The 19,596-nt window shown below is 34.4% G+C and overlaps 1 protein-coding gene across 12 annotated transcripts in view; it reads left to right on the top strand.

The window, feature by feature from the left end:
• DCAF6 (DDB1 and CUL4 associated factor 6) overlaps positions 1-19,596 on the top strand; it is an 83,455-nt gene that overhangs the window by 51,773 nt on the left and 12,086 nt on the right. For 4 of the 12 annotated variants that reach the window (XM_083820490.1, XM_083820496.1, XM_083820500.1 and 1 more), the window contains 5 exons: positions 4,131-4,236; positions 8,058-8,200; positions 8,963-9,046; positions 9,222-9,546; positions 14,533-14,574. In XM_083820490.1, coding sequence (XP_083676616.1) covers positions 4,131-4,236; positions 8,058-8,200; positions 8,963-9,046; positions 9,222-9,546; positions 14,533-14,574 — 700 coding nt within the window. The remainder of the gene's footprint in view (positions 1-4,130; positions 4,237-8,057; positions 8,201-8,962; positions 9,047-9,221; positions 9,547-14,532; positions 14,575-19,596) is intronic. The other 8 variants (XM_083820497.1, XM_083820499.1, XM_083820491.1 and 5 more) reach the window with 3 other exon arrangements.

Genomic DNA, 19,596 nt, shown 5'->3' on the forward strand with positions numbered 1-19,596 from the left:
TATGGAAAAAAAAAATCCCAAAATGTATTTATCTGAATTGAGTTGGTAAACCTGTTGTCTGAAATTTTTAAGGTAATATTTTTCTTTTGTGGTGGTAAGGATCACCTGAACAGAGACAGTGTAAATTTTAGCTTCAAAAAATAAGAATTTGGAAACAGAAGTCATATATTAGGATATTTTTTCCTGAAAAAGAGAAAAGAAAAAAAAAACTTGCTGAGATCCAGGGTAGATTTTTGAAGTTAAACTGCATTATTTTCACTTGATACTTTTCTGAGATTTCTGTTCAAGTATAAGGGAGTTCTGTCAGTTCTTATTGTATAGAAATTCTTTATTGTTCTTACTCCTTTTTTCTTAATTTTGTACTGAATTAGTTGGCTTTCTGTTGGACCAGTCTCTTGTTGGCATTTATGTTTTATAACTGTTTCTGGGTTTAAATATCTTTTGATACTTACTACAAAAATATATTTACAATGCCATGTTTCTGACATTCCAGCAGAAGCTGTAAGTTCTTCCCATCTGTACAAAATAGGTTTCGAATGGATTGTAATGATCAACGCTGGAGGTTTAGTTTGACTGTGATTGTAATAATGAAGGGTGACTCTAAGAGTTGTTCCAGTGCAAAGGCAATAGTATGTCTTCTAGGAACTTCCTGAATTGATATGAGTAGAGGGAACCTGAAGGCAGAGCACTAGTTTGGTAACTTTGAAGTGCAAATGAGTATATGCATGCCATACCATATTAATGCTTCTTCCTACATAGACAGATGCCGTATTGAGCGGTGATATTTGTAGGTATTTGCACGTTAGTTCTAGGTTTTATGGGACATCAACATGACGGTGTGATGTCCATGCCAGATTGTTCAGTGCCACTTGACAGATATGTGAGCTGGCTCTGAACAAGCAGGTGTGTCAACTACAGCACAGTTAATTCTTCATTTCTTTGTACCTTAAGTCCTGGAAAATGTCAGCATGTGTTGTGTCCCAGCTGATTGGCTCTACCTCAGACAGACAAATTTCTTGGGCATTGGTATGCCTACAGAGCTTTCCAGATCCAAAAATCTTCAGCTTATACCTGCAGAGCTCACTTTAGAACTGTGCCTCTTGCATGGTACAGCATGCTACTGTACTGCTTTGTTCTGTAAAACACAGTACAAAGTGTAATTAGAAGGGGAATCAACCAGACAAAGAAATTGTAGAATGTACAAAGAATGTACAAAGCTTATTGTCTTATGAGGAGATCGTGATTAGTGCTGGATGGGAATTATTTTGGAAGTTTTTAATGAAAAGACATCTGTCTTCTTCACATGTGTTTATTAATGTATCAGTGAAGAGGCCAGCATTTGAGATGTGGGAAACAAGCTTAAAGTTCCTTATAATGTTAGTTTAGCTAGATAATATAGTCTAGAAACCTGTCTTTATGCTCTTACCAGTTCATAGGTAAGAATCCAAATCTTTGTGAAGTTACACTTGCACAGGTTCATTTTCTAAGAGAAAAAAGCATGGGGCGTTGCCTTCAGTTTTTATTTTTCATAAGGTTATGAATGAAATTTGGTCTTCAGTTGTAAGGGTTGATGTTAAAAAGTACCTTCCTCATATAGGACCCTTGAGAATAGACTGTTTCGTGGGAGTATGTCTTCTGTGACAGGACTGAATATGAAATAAGACTAAGTTGTTGATAGTATCTTTAAAGTATAATGTATTTGGCTGTAAAATCGAAGTTAAGTTTCAAGGTATTTTTGAGGAATATGAAATAGAGCTTAGTAAGGTCTATAGCTTTCTGTTGGAGCAGTTTTTACTTCACTAGGATTTGTAAGTAGATTAATAGTTTTAGGAATAGCTGGCCCCTAAATCACAGAAGCTATGCAACTTTTCTTCTTCCTTTCCCTGTTAGGCTCTCAATGTGAAATAGATTTGGTCTGATGAGATTAAGCTTTTAAAAGAGAACATTGCTTTCTTCTGATCTATTCAGTCTTTGGCAGTCACTCTGTGCTTGAAAACAGAATTCACAACTTCTGGATTTTTATGTGGCTTTTCTAAAAGGTTGTTCAATTTTGCACTAGGCAAAGCTTATTAGCCTTTTCCACATACACACCCATTCAGCTTCCCATTAGCAGTGAGCTTAGTATAATTTAGTTGAACTACACAACTAATTCTCTCCAGTTTATTATCACATTCCTGTCTGATCTTTTAAAGTTTCTTGTTCCTATTAGTGTCAATTTCATGTCCTAAAGAAAGATTAAAGAAGAAACTGACCCAATCCAAATCATAGCTCATTTTTGTAGGTACAAGAAAAAATGATTACACAGTATGGTTTAAGAGCTGTCTTTCTCCAGGAATTTATAAAAGTCATTTCTCAGTTATTTCTGTAAGCATATGAGCAAAGAGGGCAATTCTTCCAATATTTTGAGTCTGAATAAATACAGGCATTGCTTCCATAGTAAGTCAGAAGACAGTCTTTCAGCATCCTGCTTTAGTTTTTTTAAGACAGGATTTTAAGACAGGAAAGCACTCTTACGAGTTCATAAGCATTCAATTAGATTCATTATAGTTTAATGATATTCAGTTACTTTGGTAATATTAACTAGTTTTGTGATGAAGCAAATGTTGCATAGTAGCATCAGGTTATAGCATTACCATTGTTTGATGGCTGTCTTGGACTATTCAAGGTGGTAAATTGTCTGTCTTCTAATTATCTGAGTTCCTGATTTAAAGATATGTCTTGACTCTACCTGTGACAAAGAAGATAATCCCTCAACTATATTATCTTTTACTCTAATAGTGTCCAGCTACTGATAACATATGCAGTATCCTGGAACAATCAGTATTTGTACTTGTTTAGGAAGGGATGCCCAAATATCAATGCTCTTTCACATAAAAGATTCTCTTCAGAATAGAAATACATAGTTAAAGTTCTTCAGAGCACTGATTACTGCTCTGTGACACTTTGAGTGGATTTCTCTCGCCAGCAGTTCACAAATGAGCATTAATTGTTAGGTTAAATTCTTATGTGCTGTTTCATGGTTCCTACAAGTTAATCGTGTTTGTTTTTGTTTTTCTTTTTAAAATAAATATCCTGTGGCAATATTGAAGCCATTGCTGTTCTGCATGGGGAATTTGTATGCTTGTGCTTATTCAGTGTTAGCTTTCAGTTGTTGCTTACCCAAAGATGATCTGAAGTTTTTACTTTATTATAAGTGCCAGTCTGCAAGTACTGTAGGTATACTTTTAGTCAAATTTCTGTACTCTATAAAACAAAGAAAATTTGATAAGCTTTTGTCCAAACAGTCCTGAAATAAAAAGCTCAGGTTTTGTGCAAAGAGAAATTATGTAGGTTACTTTCAGGTCGTTTGAGTGGTGCCTAATACTAAGCAAACTCTATCATCTGAATTTTGAGAGAATGGCACCTCTGTAGTGAGGCTTGATATGATGGGACTTTACGTTAACTTTTTAGTGTTGCCCACGGCCAGCCTAAGCATTAATGGAAATTGGGCCATGCATGTAGGTAGTGTGACTGGATTTTATTCAAGGTCAATGTTATTTAGCAGTTCCGTTTTGAAAGTGCCCACTGAACAGTCCTCCAAACTATATATTCAGCTGAAGTTTGCTAGAGTTGCAATGGTTTTCAATGTGATTGACTTCTTTTGCTTTTGGATGTCATGAATATTTACAGCTTAGAGTTATTGTAATGTGATATATTATAGCTCGTCATCTTTCTTCATGTGTATTTACATGAGACAGAGAGGATTGAACACCCCTTCTAAAGCACTGTATGTTCTTATTAAGATACTTGATAGAAAAGAGATCTGCTCATGAAGGATCATATTGTGTATACACATACTTAGCTGACAATTTTATTCACCTGCATGTTGAAGGGTAGCATTTTCTTTGTTTGCTCTTGTAAATACAAATAATTTTAGGCTATTGTTAAAGCATTGCAAAGTATAAATTTGGTGTGTTTTCTTTGAAACTTCTTAACTTTTTGCTTGGGCTGTAACCAATCTTACATAGATGTTGTACATGTTACTATCATATTTGACCTTTTATAAGATAATTAAATGGATTTTCAGAAATATAACATCTTTATGTACATTGCTGTTGCTCATCCAAACTTTATCAACCCCATGTTTACAGAGAGCGACAAGCCACGAACGGGAACAGGTGAACCAGTTTTAAGTTTGCACTACAGTACAGAAGGAACAACTACGAGCACAATAAAACTGGACTTCACTGATGAGTGGTAAGACAATTTTGCTTTTGACTTGTTAATGACAACTGTATTTCACTGACACTGATCTAGCATAGATGCAAATAGTTTTTCCATATGATATATGTATGTTTTCCAGTAGGTATATATGCAATTTGAAATGGCTGGAGTCTTTAGCGCATATAGAATGTAAACGACAGTCATACTTTGATGTGGAATTTATGCAAGAGTTTGTTTATGATATTTTGCTATAGGTTTCCCACTATGTTAACATTAAAAAGACTTACCTATTGCCATCAAAACTGAGAATCATTTTCACATCCACTAATCTTATTAAAGCAAGGTAGTACGGTGATGGAAAGGTCGTCCAGAAGTTAGCAATCAAGTTTTGATTCTCTGCTTTACCAGACTTCTTATACAGTATTCAGCAAGTAAGTGTTTCTGTGGCACAGTTCCTGAGTTGTAAAACAATGGAGTTATTATTTCTGTGATTGAGGAGTGTTGATGAATATGCATTCATCCAGGTAATTCGTATAGTTAAAATATCAACTTCATGGATTGCTAAGATATTACAGTGATGGCATCCTTTTTAAATAATAAAGAAACCCATACTGTCTAACTGGCCTGACTTACTTGGTTTTGTATGGATGTCTATCATTAGAACATCTCAGTACCTACCAAAACAACCACAGTCCTTATTTCATCTCCTCTTAATTCTATTCCTTTACCCATGTTTTTAAAATTATTGTAAGGAAAGTAAATAAAAATGCTCACTAGCATTTCTTACTTAGAGAAAAAAAAAGCAACAAAACATAAAAATAAATGTTTATAGCTACTCTTAAATGCTATGGCTTTAAACATAAAATAAATATGGACAATTCTGTCCATAGCAGTTTGAAAAGTTCAAACAGTGATCTGTGTGCTTTCACAGCATGAACACTTTGTCTATAATGAACTTGAAATATTGCGACAGTTCTGTTAGAGCAGTCTCTCAGACTGTATTTCTATTTAGAGTCCAAATCTAGCAAGCTTTGAAAGAATTACTTTTGTTGTAATGCTTTTAAATAATTCTGTGTTTAGATTTGTCATCATTTTTGTTTACTATTTTTAGGATAGGCTCTTTTTCCAAGAGGAACAGAGCGTTAACAAATGTTTTGTATGTTTTTTCTTGATAGTGTTTTTTATTATAATGAAGTACTAGCTATCACTGCATCACAGAAAACAGTTTTTTTAAACATCATCAACATTTTGTTTGTGTTTATTTTTAATATAAAATTTGAAAAATGAATTTTATACTTCAAACACCTAATGATTTTGAAGACAGCAAATTTCAATGAACTGCTGCATCAAAACCAATATTAAGAAAAAGTAGTGTGTACAGGAGATGGAGATGAGGGACAGGAAAACTACTCATTACAAAAATATGTAATTGAAGAATTAAAGGCTAAGTGAAAACTACTAAACCTTAACTTCGGTTAAACTTTTCAAAGAGTAATAAAACAGATGGGATAAAGGTCTTTTAATGATTTAATCTTATTGAAGCAAGGGTGGAATGGCAGTTAAGAAATACTGAGAGTAAGTAAAAAGTAAATAAATACTGTATATTATTTACTAGTAAAGTTGAGTATGTTGATGAAAAGGTCACAGGAGCTGGATGCAACTCAAGTGAAAGTAGGAGTTGGAATTTAATTCAGGAAAATTGGAGGTTCTTCATCTAAGAAATTTGGAAAAAGAAAATGGTACTTACATTGTGTCTTGTAGCTAGTATTTTAACAAATCTCTTGCACCAACAGTTAACACCATGTGAATGAGAAAGAAACATCAAATATAGTGTCAAAGGAGAATGAAGGGCTAAACATCATGATCTGTTAAGATTAATGATATCAATATTGAAGGCTGTAGAACAGTCCTGTTAAAAAGGCATTAAAAGAAGCAGTACATGGGAAATGAACCAAAATTATGGGAACTGGAATTTGCAGGATGCAGTACTGTTTTCCAACAGAATAATGGGTTCTAGAACCATAAATGGTGTACTATTGAGAGCCTGTCTGGACTTCCAAGAACGTATTTGATGTTTTGCTGTGTTGAACTTCTGTTCAAGGTGTGGTAGGTAAATTAATAAAGAAACTGCATGTAAGAGTGAGCTGACTTAATGGAGCTTTTGCAGTGGGTTGTGTTAAGAGGAAGTGTTTCCTAGTGTGACGAAACTGCAAGGCACTGTCAGTCCAGAGGCTAAATAAAAACCCGTGTAGAATGAAATAGTAGAGGTAGGGTGAAATCCTGTGTAAAAAATAAATAAATAAAAATCATGCAGTTGAGGACAAGTAACAGAAACATGATCTAGAATTTGGGAGTGCCGTGAGAATGAAATAGAGGGCCTTCCGAAACTTGGGGAAACAGAAAACTTGCTATGGAAGCAGGTAGTAAGGCTTAATTAATGTAAAGGAAGCATAGGGTGTTGTTTTATTCTCTACAAAACACCCTCTACACCTCTGCTGGTGTGAAAAATACCACTGAAGTAAAAATTAAAGCAGAGTAATAGGTGAGTGTAAATTCACTGAAAAGTAGATTTCTAAGAGTAAAAAAATAAAACAAAAATCTTAATCACTTCTATGGTGGAGTGTGATTACATTCATAAAAGTGGTTATATCATATGAGGCATGACTTAGAAAAAAAACTCAGCTTGGTATCCAAAAGGTCCCTTCCTGTCTGTCCAAAAACAATGCTGAAAAATACTGATTTAGAAGAAGTAATGCAAGGGCTAAGAAAAATTTTCCGCATACTTCAAATCCAGTACAACAGTAAATTGACTATGGCTTATCAAGATGAGTAAAAACTTTCATATTTAATGTAAAAAATAAAAACATTGAAGCCTAGGTTAGATTCTCAAGAATCTAGGCAAAGCATGATTCGTGCTGCTTCTAACAATGTAACTTGTAGAATAGTTTAGTACTAATGTACACAGGTAAGAAAATACTTGTCTACGTTCTCAAGAATCATGCTTATAACTCTTATAACTCATCTTTGTATCTGTTTTTGTCTAGTGAATTGCCTCACTTTTAGAGGCCAAAATGAAGATGAGGACAGGGAAAGAATAAGAGAGATCAGGAAAAAGGCTTTTCATTTTCTAAAATAAGGTGTTTTTTAGGGAGTCCAAAAACATTAGTTTTGACAATATTTGCAAAAACAGTGTTATGTTTCCTGAGGAATTTTTCTCTGAAAGAAAAACTTGTGCTCAACAGTAATTATCTAATCTAAAGTACCAGCTTAGAGTAAACCTTGAAAAATAACAAAACGTTGAGGACTAAAAGCCAACATCAGAAGTCCGTGGCTCAGAAGGTAGCGAAACAATAGTTAACAGTGAAGAAAATAGAAAATGTTATCTAAAGTAGTTTTTGAATTAGATGTGAGAAGAGCATGTATGTAATTAGTGCTCAGTTGACAGCTTGTAATACCCCTAATAAGGTCTCTTTTCTGATCATTTATATGTACCGAAACTGTGTAAATAATGAAAGAGAGAAAATCCTGTTGAGTTCTCACAGAGAAATGTGATAAGCAATAAGGAAATCCTTTATCCTTTATTCTTCAAAAAACAAACTAGTGTGTGCATGTGTGTGGAAGGAGAGAACAATAGGGTTGAGTAATGCAGAGGAAGACTCTGGAATGAGTGACAATGGACATAAGAGAAAATTTCGAAATTACTGTGAAGGTTGTTAGTTGCCAGTGAGACTGCAGTGAGAAAGATGATGAAGGCTGTGCTCTTGCATTGATTTTCTTATTAATTTACATTATTTCTAAGTTTTGTGGGGATTTGGTTTGTTTATTTTTTTGTTTTTTACGTGTTACATTGCCAGGAGCAGCACAAATTCAAGCTCTAGAGGGAGTGGAAGTCATTGCAAAACTGAAGGCCAAGAAGATTCTGTAAAAACAAAAGCCTCAGAAGAGTCAGGACCTGAAGATGAAGAAACAAGTAAGATACATCATTACTTCTGTAATGGTAAGGTAAAAATTCTGCTCTCATATGTTCATGACTACCACTGAACACAATGGGAGTCTCATACACATGCATGTGAAGGCAGAATATAGCCATAAGAGAACATGGTTTGGTTTGTTTTCCTTTCGTTTTGGAAGGAAAAAGATACTGACCTGAGATAGATGCAAATAAACGTAAACAAAATTAGCTTTTCTGGTTCTTAGTTCTAAAACCCTCATTCTTTTTTCTTAAGGGCACTTTGGCCCTAATTTTTATTGAAAAATAGTAGCACTTCTGTGTGCAGTCATAATGAGTGCTAAGTATTTTGTTATGTGAGGATGTCTTGCAGCAATTCATTGCTAAAAGGGCAGTCAAGTCAAATTACTGGTTCTAGTGAATTGTGGGTTGTTTTTTTTAAATCTCTTTTAATGGAGGGATAACTTAATTTCTGTCTTCAAGAATAATAGCTTTCAGTAAGTGATCTTTTTGTTTCAAGACTACTAGTGCTATTTTTGCAGCTAAATTCTCATCCATAGGATATAAATTTATTAAGGAACAAGATACACTTTTTTCTTTGTTAATGTATTGACCTGAGCAACTAGATAGTTTTTTATATACTGACTTTCATGTGATTAGTATCCAAAAATTCAGTAAAGTGAGATGTAGAATGTGGAGGGCATTGTTTTGATTGGTTTGATCTAGGACTGCTAGTACTATGTAGATTTTCTTACACTATAGATGCATATCTAAGTGAAATCATGCAATTAATATTAAGTTGTTATTCAGGAGTTCCTGGTGAATCTCACAAGGAAGACACAAGTAATGAAGAATTGAAAACTACAGATGAAACTATAGAGACGACAGGAGCAAGTATGTGTCTGTACTCTTTTCAGTATTGTTATATGAAGAAGTAGGGAATGGAAAACTAAATTTCTAATATAAACTCAATATGTATAATTTAATTCCTATGACCATTTATAATGTCTTCTAAAATAAGCAATAATAATTGATGAAGTGGATTATTTTCACTAATATTTTCTATTAGCTGTATCAGATCAACCTGTTACTGAGCATCCTGGAATCCAACCAGAAGAAAATAGCCCCAGTGTTGACACTGGCTCCAGAAATATAGAGGAAGAAACCTCCTGTGAAAAAAGTGCACATCAAGATGTTTCAAGTCAGCAAAGTACTGAATCCACTGCCAACTTGCTTGCTGCAAACGATGAACCTCAGTCACACCCAGAATCCTCAGGGCTTGCAACTCCAGAAGAGTCTTCTACCAGGACCTCAGCTCTTCAGGAAACTGATGATAGTGATGATGATCCTGTTCTGATCCCAGGGGCAAGATATCGAGGAGGACCAGGACACAGGTTAGAGGAGTATTTGTCTCTGTTACTGCTTGGCAAAATGCCTTTTTTTTTTTTTTTTTGAGTGGAAGTACTAGAGGCCAGTGCTTTATGTACTTATCACACAGTATCACAGATTTCTAGGTTGGAAGAGACCTCAAGATCATCGAGTCCAACCTCCGACCTAACACTAAGTACTCCACTAAACCATATCGCTAAATTAAATTATTGCTTAATTAAAGAAGTTGTTCTTTTGACAGCTAGACAAGCTTAATGACTGAGTTTTATTTTGCCTATATATAAGATATGTATAGCTGTATTTTCCCTCCTAGCCAGGCAAGCTCCCACGGACCTAATACCTGCTTTTGCTTATTTTGTGCCTGCTGAGCACCCCAAGGCTAAACATTTGCAGTTCATTTTTGAATATTCTCACTCAAGTCATAATTATCAAAAGCTCATAAAATTGCATATAGGGCACAGGGGCCTAAATTTTCTCTTTAAACTGTATTTTGCATATTCTGTCTTTGACAAAGCAAGAGCTATTCTCTGTTGTTGTTCATTAATGTTTTGTTTTTCTGTATTACATACATTAAGACTTATGTGATCAATCATTCTTTTTATTATCTGAAGGAGAAACTCTGTAATCCTTTCTCTCAGTTATTGAATATCTATGTATAGCAGTCCAAAAAAAAAGGTAGTTTACTAAAGGTTGTCATCACTAATAAAAGGTGCATTTGGTACACTTTGTATATTTTTTCAGTGTAAAATGTAGACATATGTTCATTATTGTTTGATCATTCAGTAAACTTAGCCTCCAGTTCAGTATTGCTGTTTTTAATACTTTTGTTCACTAAATTCAGTTGTTGGACTTTTTAAAAGTTATAGTAATTATTTAAGCAACCTCGTTATTGCTAGAGTTAAGAAAATATCTTTCACATATTTCAGATGTTTATGTAACCCATTGTCAGGTGCCTTAGCTTTACTCCTGTCCTCTTCAAAGGCAGTGTTCTCTTGCTATTAATTTCTTATGCTAGCAATGCAAATTCTTTACTGGAAGCATTACAATATGTTTTCATTAGGCAATCAGAAGAAATTTAATAATTGAGTATAGAAGAAGTTTTAAATAATTTGCAGTTTAAAAAAAAATACAATTATAAGCCACCGCATTGTTAGCAGTGACAAAAAGGCCGGTGGTTTCTTATTACACAGCATAAATAATTCTGCTCACTAAATGATATTTTTTATGAAAAAGTCATCTTGTACAGGTTCTGTCTGAATCCATTAATTGTCCATGCAGTAGTAAGTAGACTGTAATTGCAGGTATATATCTAATGGCTGAAATAGTTTCTACTGCAAAGCCAATGTTCGTTGTGTGGCTGAAGCGGTCAAAGAGCAAGCTGTGAAAAGCTCTGCAATTTTAATCCCATTTCTGCTTTCAAGTAGGATTCTTAGCTTCTCTTCATGCACTTTGTTGTCTCTATTATGTAATAATTCTTGGAGTAATGTAATAAGAATGACAATTCTTGGTATCATATAGCCTCGCCCACTAGCTTCCCACTAGTGTGGAAATCTTAAATGAAGTTGTACTTTTGTCTGGCACTGTTTTTCTCCTCCTTTGCATATAGTAAGATTTCTTCCTGTAGGAGTTTAAATCAGTCATATAAGAAAAATCATTCAACTAAATTAATAATGCAGTTAAAATTCTTTATGCAGCCCCCTCCTTCCTTATTCTTCCCCCAGATAAAATCTGACAAAAGCTTCTGTTTAGTCAGTACTGGTTTAGCATTGCTTCCATGCTTTCATTACTCAGGTTTAATGCCTGACCACATCATTTTGTTGTCGTCTTTGTTTGTGCAAGTAGTGAAATTTAATTTCAAGTGACTCAGATATATGTTTACTTTTTTTCCTCCTATTCTTCTGGTTTCAGGCATTTCTAAATGCCCACTGATATACTGAAGAAAAGTGAGACCAGCTATGCGTGCCCAAAGCAATTTGGACTTCCAGAGAGAAAAAGCAGGCATTGGTGGTCTTGAAGGCTAGCTATAAGCCATCTTAGTATATATATATCTCATGAAAAGGAGTGAAAGGAACTGGAAGTCCTCTCTACTGTTAAGACAGATGATACAATCTATAATCTTTTTCAGAAACTGACCAAATTTCCATAAAATCCCCCCAGCACCTTAGCAAGTGTGAAGTTGCGTTTAAACATTCCTATAGTTAGTCATTTTGGTTTGTGCTAACATCGTACTTTGATTGAAATAATAGTTTTTCGATGCCCAATGCTTATCATTTGAATGATGGTCATGCTGTTCATTATCAGCTTTTATTTTGCTAGCGTGCTGAGATTTTCTGTACTCTTAGCAGTAAAAACTTGTGGTGTTCTTCCACTATCCTACTGGTTCCTACCTTTGCTCTTCCTAGTTCTACTTTCTTGAAGCTGGAGACCAGAATTATGCACACTGTGCTGTTTGGATTTTGCTAGGAATAATAGTATGATTGCTCTTTGTCTAGACAAAATTCTCAGAAGCACCAATAGTTACATCCCTTCCCTCTCTCACCTATGGCTGTCTCATAGTAGTGGCTTTTGCTGAGACATAAGATCAGTCAAATTACTGAACTCTTTCCTACTTCCTCATTTCCAGCTAATGTGTTCCCATCTTTCACCAGAAGGAAGCATGGAAGTACATAACCATCAATTTTATACTACTGAATTTATTCCCAGCTCTTTTTCCCAAGGTCCTAAAGTCCCCTCTATATTCATAAAATTAACAAACTTTGTGTCTTCAATGCACAGCATGAGTACATTCCTACATTTTGCTCAAAGATCATTAGCAATATATTAAATAAAATTGCCTGTAAGACTGGTGCTTAACTCTACCAGAATGTTTCCTATAGGCTTACATTTTCTCTTTTCTCACTTAGTAAATTGTTACCTAACACTTCCTTTACTAAATCTCATCTTCCCAGGTTTACTTAATAATTGTGTTTCCCATGTGTCATCTCTATGAGATAATTAATGGCATTAATACAGAAGTAATATAGGAGATTTCATCTCTCTAGAATATGTGGGAGGAGTTGTTTGTGGCTTTTTTTCTTTCCAGAGAAGGTTATAAAATTAGAGTGCAATAATCTACTTTTTTTATGAGCCTATTTTATACAGTGGCAAACAAACAAAATCTCTCTAGGACAAAATAATAGGCTGTAGCCTTCTGAAACAATGCTAAAAGTTGTTTGACTAATAAGCCTTTTCCAGTATATAACATCAGTATTTTTCTTATCTGCAGTAAATTCTAGGGCTTTTTTTTTTTCTAATACATAATAAATACATATTGCTTATGTAGAGGAGAAACTCGATAGTTGGGGAATTAAAGATAAAGAAAACTGTCTTAGAGTCAGCTTTTTACTGTAAAGTGCAGCTTCTTCCACTGAGAAAGGGAGGGTATACTTCTGAGTCTCTGAAATCGTGATCTTAAACTTCTTAAGGAAAAGAAATGGCCAAAGCACCCCTTTGATATCTGTTTTGTCAGTACTTGCAGTTAAATAGATGAATTTCCTGCTGATTCAACTTTGCTGGTTTTGTGCATTTTTTTTAGTAAGATAGATGTAGATTTCAGATTTGTGAATAGATTTTTTTTTTGTCCACTTGCAAACCTCATGTTTACAGAACCTTCATTATTTGAATTGTGCTTAGGTTAGGAAATCCAAATTTTAATGTGTTCAAACCAAGAACTGGGTCTTTATATTTCACTTACATGATCTAAGTATTGATACAAGGGACATAAACTCTTATTGTAGATGCTTAAAAATTTCAAGACATAATGAGGGTAGATAGTTTCTTCCTAACTAACCTGAAACTGAACTGTCAGGAAAGACTGTTCAACACCTACATTAATAATTGGAAAGGGGCCTAGAGGGCCTAGCAGCCCTACATTAATAATGGCCCCTAAAAGGACCTAGCAGCAAAATAAGTAGAAATATCACAGTCCTTTGTGGGTTGATAAATTGGGTAAGTCAACTGAATGTTGACTACAAATCATCTAGGAATAGTTTTTCTTTGAAAGAAATAATTGGGAATGTGCCATCTCTTTTTTTTCTGTAGCATTTCTGCAACCCCTGAGCATCACTATAGGGATGGTGAAGACCAGTGACAGAAAGAAGCTAAATAGTTACTTACATTTTTACGTTGATAATGGGCTAGTCAATACATGCTCTTTTTAACAGAATTGTAGAAGGAACTGCTCAGAGTATATTTCAATTAAAAAAAAAAAAAAAGCCCGTTTTGCACTGCAGAGCATTTAGCTAGATACTCAACAGAGAAAATAACCTCTTGGGTGTTTTAGGGAATCCATAGGAAATGATCCCTTATCTTACAAACATGAGGAGATAAGCAGGTTTTTAAGTCTTGAAGTATGCCCATAGCATATCTTCTTTAAATCTTACTAAGTTCAGTAAATTTAGTTGGAACAGATAGATAACATGGCTTACCTTAACACTGTACATTGTAACCTGTGTGAGGCAGGGCTGGGGGGCAATCTAAGCAAGATATGCGTGCTTCATGTAGACAGAGTGCAGCTTTTTTTAACTGACTGAACTTATTTTTCACATTAGTCAAAATAACTGTTTCAGGGCTGTTTTCCTACTTAAATGACTGACTTAATTTTATCTGGACTTTGACAGAAGCTGATCTATGAGCAGATGCTAAGCCTGGAAAATTTTAAACTACTAGGTTAAAATTTGAAACAAATGCAAATGTAAAATGGAAATGATTATGCAGCTGCTTCCATTTCTGCTATAATCTATGAAGAATTACTGCATTTTATAAAATCAACTTTGTGTACTAATATGTAATCTGTCTATTATTTTTGCTGATATCAAAATAGTCTCATATACTAACGCATCAAGGAAAACAAATCTCGGAAGAAGTAGAACTCATTTTGTAATAGATGCTAACCTTTAAAAACATGATATCCAGCAATTTTGAATGACTTCAGTTGTTGTTCCCTTTACTAGATATAATATCAGAGGAACAGCGATAGGTGATAGAATAATGAGGTAATTCATTATTTTCTTCCTCCCCTCCTCTTTTTTATTTCTGTATAATGGATTTATCAGGTTCATGTTTTTCATGTCTAACTGGTATTTTAAGAATTGCTGTACTTTAAATGCTATGAATTACAGAACATATTGCTTGAGTTATATTTAGCTGCATGTATTGCATGGAAATTGAAAAGAAATGGCAATATAAACATTTAACAACATATTAACCTTTTTATTGTGTGTCACAGAAATTAATGGAATTTGAAAAATGTGTAGTTTGTGAAAAGCAAATACCTTCTTTTTTTTTTTCATTCAGCAGCTGAGGAACGTGTCATATTTGCATGTGCCACTGCTGATCTGCTTTGTCTCACAGTGCAGAACACCCAGTTCTGGAAAAGATATAAGAATACACATCTCAAAGACCATTCTATACATATATTTTTTCTTTTGCTTGAACAAGGTGTAATTATCAAAGTTATATTTGATAATACATATTTAGCAAAAGGAGCTTTAAATCTTACAGAATATTTCTGTTAATGAAGTTAAGTGAAATAGTCACTTGATCTCATATTCCTCACTGAAATACTTGAGTGAATTAGTTGTTAAGAATGTATAAAGTAATTTGGGCAACTGTGTTTGGCCATGTGCGATAAGAGGGAGAAACAATCTACAGTGATTTAATGTCAAAGGCTATAGATAAGGGAAATGGGAAAACAAATGAGTAAAAATAATTCTAATGATGAAAATTAACATATTGCTTTTGCGTGGCCAGAAAGGAAAAGGCATAGGATGTGGTGTTATAGAAAACTTAACCTGAATCCTGCATTTTAAATGCTTTGAGGAAAATACCACAGACACATTTCATCGTTTTGCATTCCAAACTTAGTTGGAATTGAAGAATTTCCTCCTAGCATCTAATCTAAATCTCCCATCTTTTCGTTTAAAAACATTCCCCCTTGTCCTATCACTGTCTGCCTGTGTAAAAAGTCGCTGTGTTACAACATATGCTTGGAATTTCTTGGACGAGAACATGGTAGCTGGCAGGTGGATTCCTCTCTGCAGTCAATGAAGAAATGACCATAAGGCATTAGAGAAACAGCTTTTAAGTTAATGGTAATGTGTCCTGGGTTCCCTGCAGTTGTTTTGGATAGGAAAAATAGTTGAAATGAGAAGATGACAACAAGGAAAAAAGACTAATTTCAAAGAGCAGAAGAGAAGAGAGCAGGGTTCCTGGTACTTAGCAGAAAGAGATGTTTGGCTGTGTAAGTGAATTTGGAAACTTTAGAAGACACAGACCCTTAGTATTGGATGAATCAATATTGTTTTAGTTGAGTAATCAGAGCTGAGACAAGGGGTGCAAAAAGGAAGCAACTACACATGAGCTCTACAACTATCTGCTGCAGCTCAAGAGGTGATCAGTTTGGAATAACGGTGTTTGGAAGAAGCAGCGTTATCAAGGGTACCAGATTGATTTTGTCACAGCCACTGCATCAGGCCTCCACTGGATCAGTTTGTAGCTGAATTCCCATAGATTGTTTACAGATTCAGCTGATGGATAATTGTGATGTTCAGTTTTCCTTCTTCTGAAAAACGTATCATTAATTTTGACTATCACTCTTTTAACTAATAGATAAGCATAGTTGTTTTAAAACAAGCAGGGCTAGTTAGCCAGAAATTGTTGAGTAACATACATGGGGAACTGAGGTCTGCAGCTCTCAAAAATATATTTTTAAGAGAAATCTTGTGTTTTACTTTCAAGAAAAATATTGTACTATAATAAACAAACTGTTTTAATTGTGTTAATTGCATAGCTTTTCTTAAAGTGATTCTATATTAGATGTCACAATTTCTGAACACACAGAAAATGTCCTATGTGACAAAAAGTTTTTTGACTTAGCTTGTATGTTTAAATTTTTTTCCATTTTTCTGGCTATTAACTGAAAGAATATAATGGTTTCACTTCTGAATGCCTATTCCACTCATGTAGGGTTTAATTTAAATGCTCTTTTGATCTTTAATGTTTATAACAACTGATTTCAAAGTCTTCAATCTGGCTGATTGTAAGGAACAAAGTTGTACTCTACTCCATGCCCGTGTCCTTATTTTTAGAAATAATATTTTCTATCTTACCTCAAGGTACATTCCACTGAGATGGTGGAAGTACTGTATATTGTCGTGGGTGCAGTCTCATCAAGACTGTACACACCAACTTTATTGTAAGATATTACATGAGGTAGCACAAAATTTGGCAAAACGTTCTTTAGCTTTATACATTCAGAGGGGACAGTAGTACTGAATTATTCTAAAGTCAGAGAACTACCCACAGTAGTTTCTTTGGCAATACAAGACATAACATTTTCTGTTCTGTAAAATTAATAACAATAATATTAATCTATATCCTACATTTCTCAGGCATCTTCATTATTTGATGCCTGAATATGGATAAATAATGTTCAGTTTCATCAGTTGATGGAGTTGCCTGAAGAATGCCAACACAATGTGTGCTGATATTCAGATAATTAAATTTACTACAAAGGGTGTGGAGTTTGGAGAGGAAACAGCAGCTCGTAGTCAGGCTTAGCTTTGGCCAAACTTTGGAAGAGGAAAGAATTGCACAGCATGCTTCTGTATCTACAGATGATGCAAATGCTTAGGCTACTGCCTAAGTTCATGTCATGGACAGGAATTACTTATCACAAATATAAGTGTAAATTAAAAAGCCATTAAAACAAATGCCATCTTTTTTTTCTTCAAGTTTCTTAAAAATGTACAGAAAATCTTTAGTTATGGAGAAACCAAACCTCTAAGAGAGGTTCTTAGTTCTGAAATAGCATTAGATTAGGCTCATATATATCTTTACTGCAGAAGGCTTGCTTCTGCCAGGCTCCTGCTTTTAGCAGTGTGTTACTAGAATGCCTGATAACAGCATCACAGTTATAGTCACATGTGCTTGGCTACATTCTCACTGTGGAAGGTAGTCATTGACTGTAAAAGAGAACTAAATATCAGCCCATTCATGCCATTCAAAAATAAGAGCCAAAATTATTATTTTTTTTAACTTAGAACTGAATCTAGTTGAAAGACAGTGTTTTTATCAAAAGTTGCTTTTGTGCTTCTGCTTTTATTTAAAAATGCATGATTCTCAGTGCTGAATATCCTTGACTTTTTTTGTAATGTGTGCGTTAGACGAATTTAGAGGGAGACATTAACTTTTATAGAGATGCTATAACCAAAAATTATTCAAGAAACTACTCAGGGATACTAGTTAGTTACTTTTAACACCATCTTCTAATCCCAAGACCTTTTTAGCTGCTATCTAGCAAGTAACCCTTCTAAAAGAGCTAGACAAGTTTACTGCTTTGTCAGACCTAATGATTAACTTCTCAACTTTTCCACTACACATATTTTTGATAATTAATGTGGATAAGTACACTCCATCCCAAAATCCAAATGGGAATAATAGTAAGCAGTAGCTGTAAGGCTAGCAGGCATTGTCTTGAAACCAAAAGGGTCTCACTGTGCTGAACAGCTGTGTGTTGTTTCCAAAACCATGATCATTGATGTGGTTGGTAACAGAATAATTATTAAATGATTATTGCTTTTACTTTCTCACAGAAACAATATCTTTTTTTTTCCAACAAAACCAAATGTGTATGAATAATTGCTTAAAATTTTTGCAAGTATTTTATATACGTGGTCTATCATATACGTGCCACCCATCATTTTCCTTCACATGGAAGTAAACCAGTAAGGAAAATAATTTGATGATCTTTAAAGCATAATAGATGTAGAACATGAGGTTTTTTTTGTTTTCTTTCCTCTTCAGTGTATAAGGACTTTGAAGATCTTTGTTCTTAAATCTGCTGAAAATTACAGTTGAGACTCCATATATTGTACGGACTAAATAACAAACTCAGTATATTTATTTAGTGTAGTATAGGAAGGAGGAACCAGAAAATTGCCTAGATATGAAATTGCTGGGGGAGTGGGTGTAGAAAAGTCTCACAATGTTAATAGTAGTAGTCCTTTTTCTGGGATTGTTTGCTAGACAAATTTTCAGGAAATGTATTAGCCCACTATTAAGTGGATTTATCGGCTAACATTTACAAATCTCTTCTAATTTCTGTAAAAACAATAGTATTAAAATATATTTTAAAAGTTCAGCTGTATTAGAAGACCTGTCTTAGTATGACAGTTTTGTATAAGATATATATATATCTTCTGTATTAATAACTCATTGCTTGCATTCATTTTCCATCTTTGTTTAGCTTGTAGGATAACACGTGTTTTATCTTCTTTTTGTCCAAATTTCTCCTATGACAAAAATGAAACAAACATATGTACAGATCACTGGTAGAGGAAATTAAGAGAGAGAACTAGTGGTTTTTTTGGGGGGAAAGAAGACTCTCATGTTGCAAGAGTCTCTAGAATCAGCAATTAAAATACTACCATATTGCTTAAGGACTACTTCAGGTTATTAGCCTTCTCATAGCAGTGTACTGAGGTTACAAATGTATTCAGTTCTGGCTCAGATTAGTTTTTGGGATTCTATAAATTCCTGTTATAGCTTGATTACTTGCTTTCTGCAAAAATGAGTACCTGCTTCTTCTGGGAATGACATTCCCCATGGACTGTGTTCTGGACCTCAAGCCTAATAGGAACCTTGACACAGAATAAAAGAAGAAAAAGAGCTGGATGCAGGTGGTGGGTCATGGCAGTTTGTTTATAACTGGAATTTTGAGAATCTGAAAACTAAGAGCTTAACATGAAAAACACAACACCAAGAGGCTTTTCACAGATTGATCAAAAAGTAGTTTCCTGGAACTAAACAGTCACAAAACAGAATATAGTATTTAGCTATTTTTTTTCTATTATTCTAGGAAGTCTTCTGCTGTAGGCCCAGTGCTAATATACAGATAGTTTCTACTATAAATGATTTCAAGTCATTTCTGTCTGTAGTGGAAACTTTTTAAAGCTGTCTAAGCCTTGAGCCTTGTCATAAGGAAATAGCAAGGAGGAATGCATTTCATGAAATTT

The sequence above is a fragment of the Anser anser genome (genome assembly GCF_964211835.1).
Source record: "Anser anser genome assembly, chromosome: 1".
NCBI lineage: Eukaryota > Metazoa > Chordata > Aves > Anseriformes > Anatidae > Anser > Anser anser.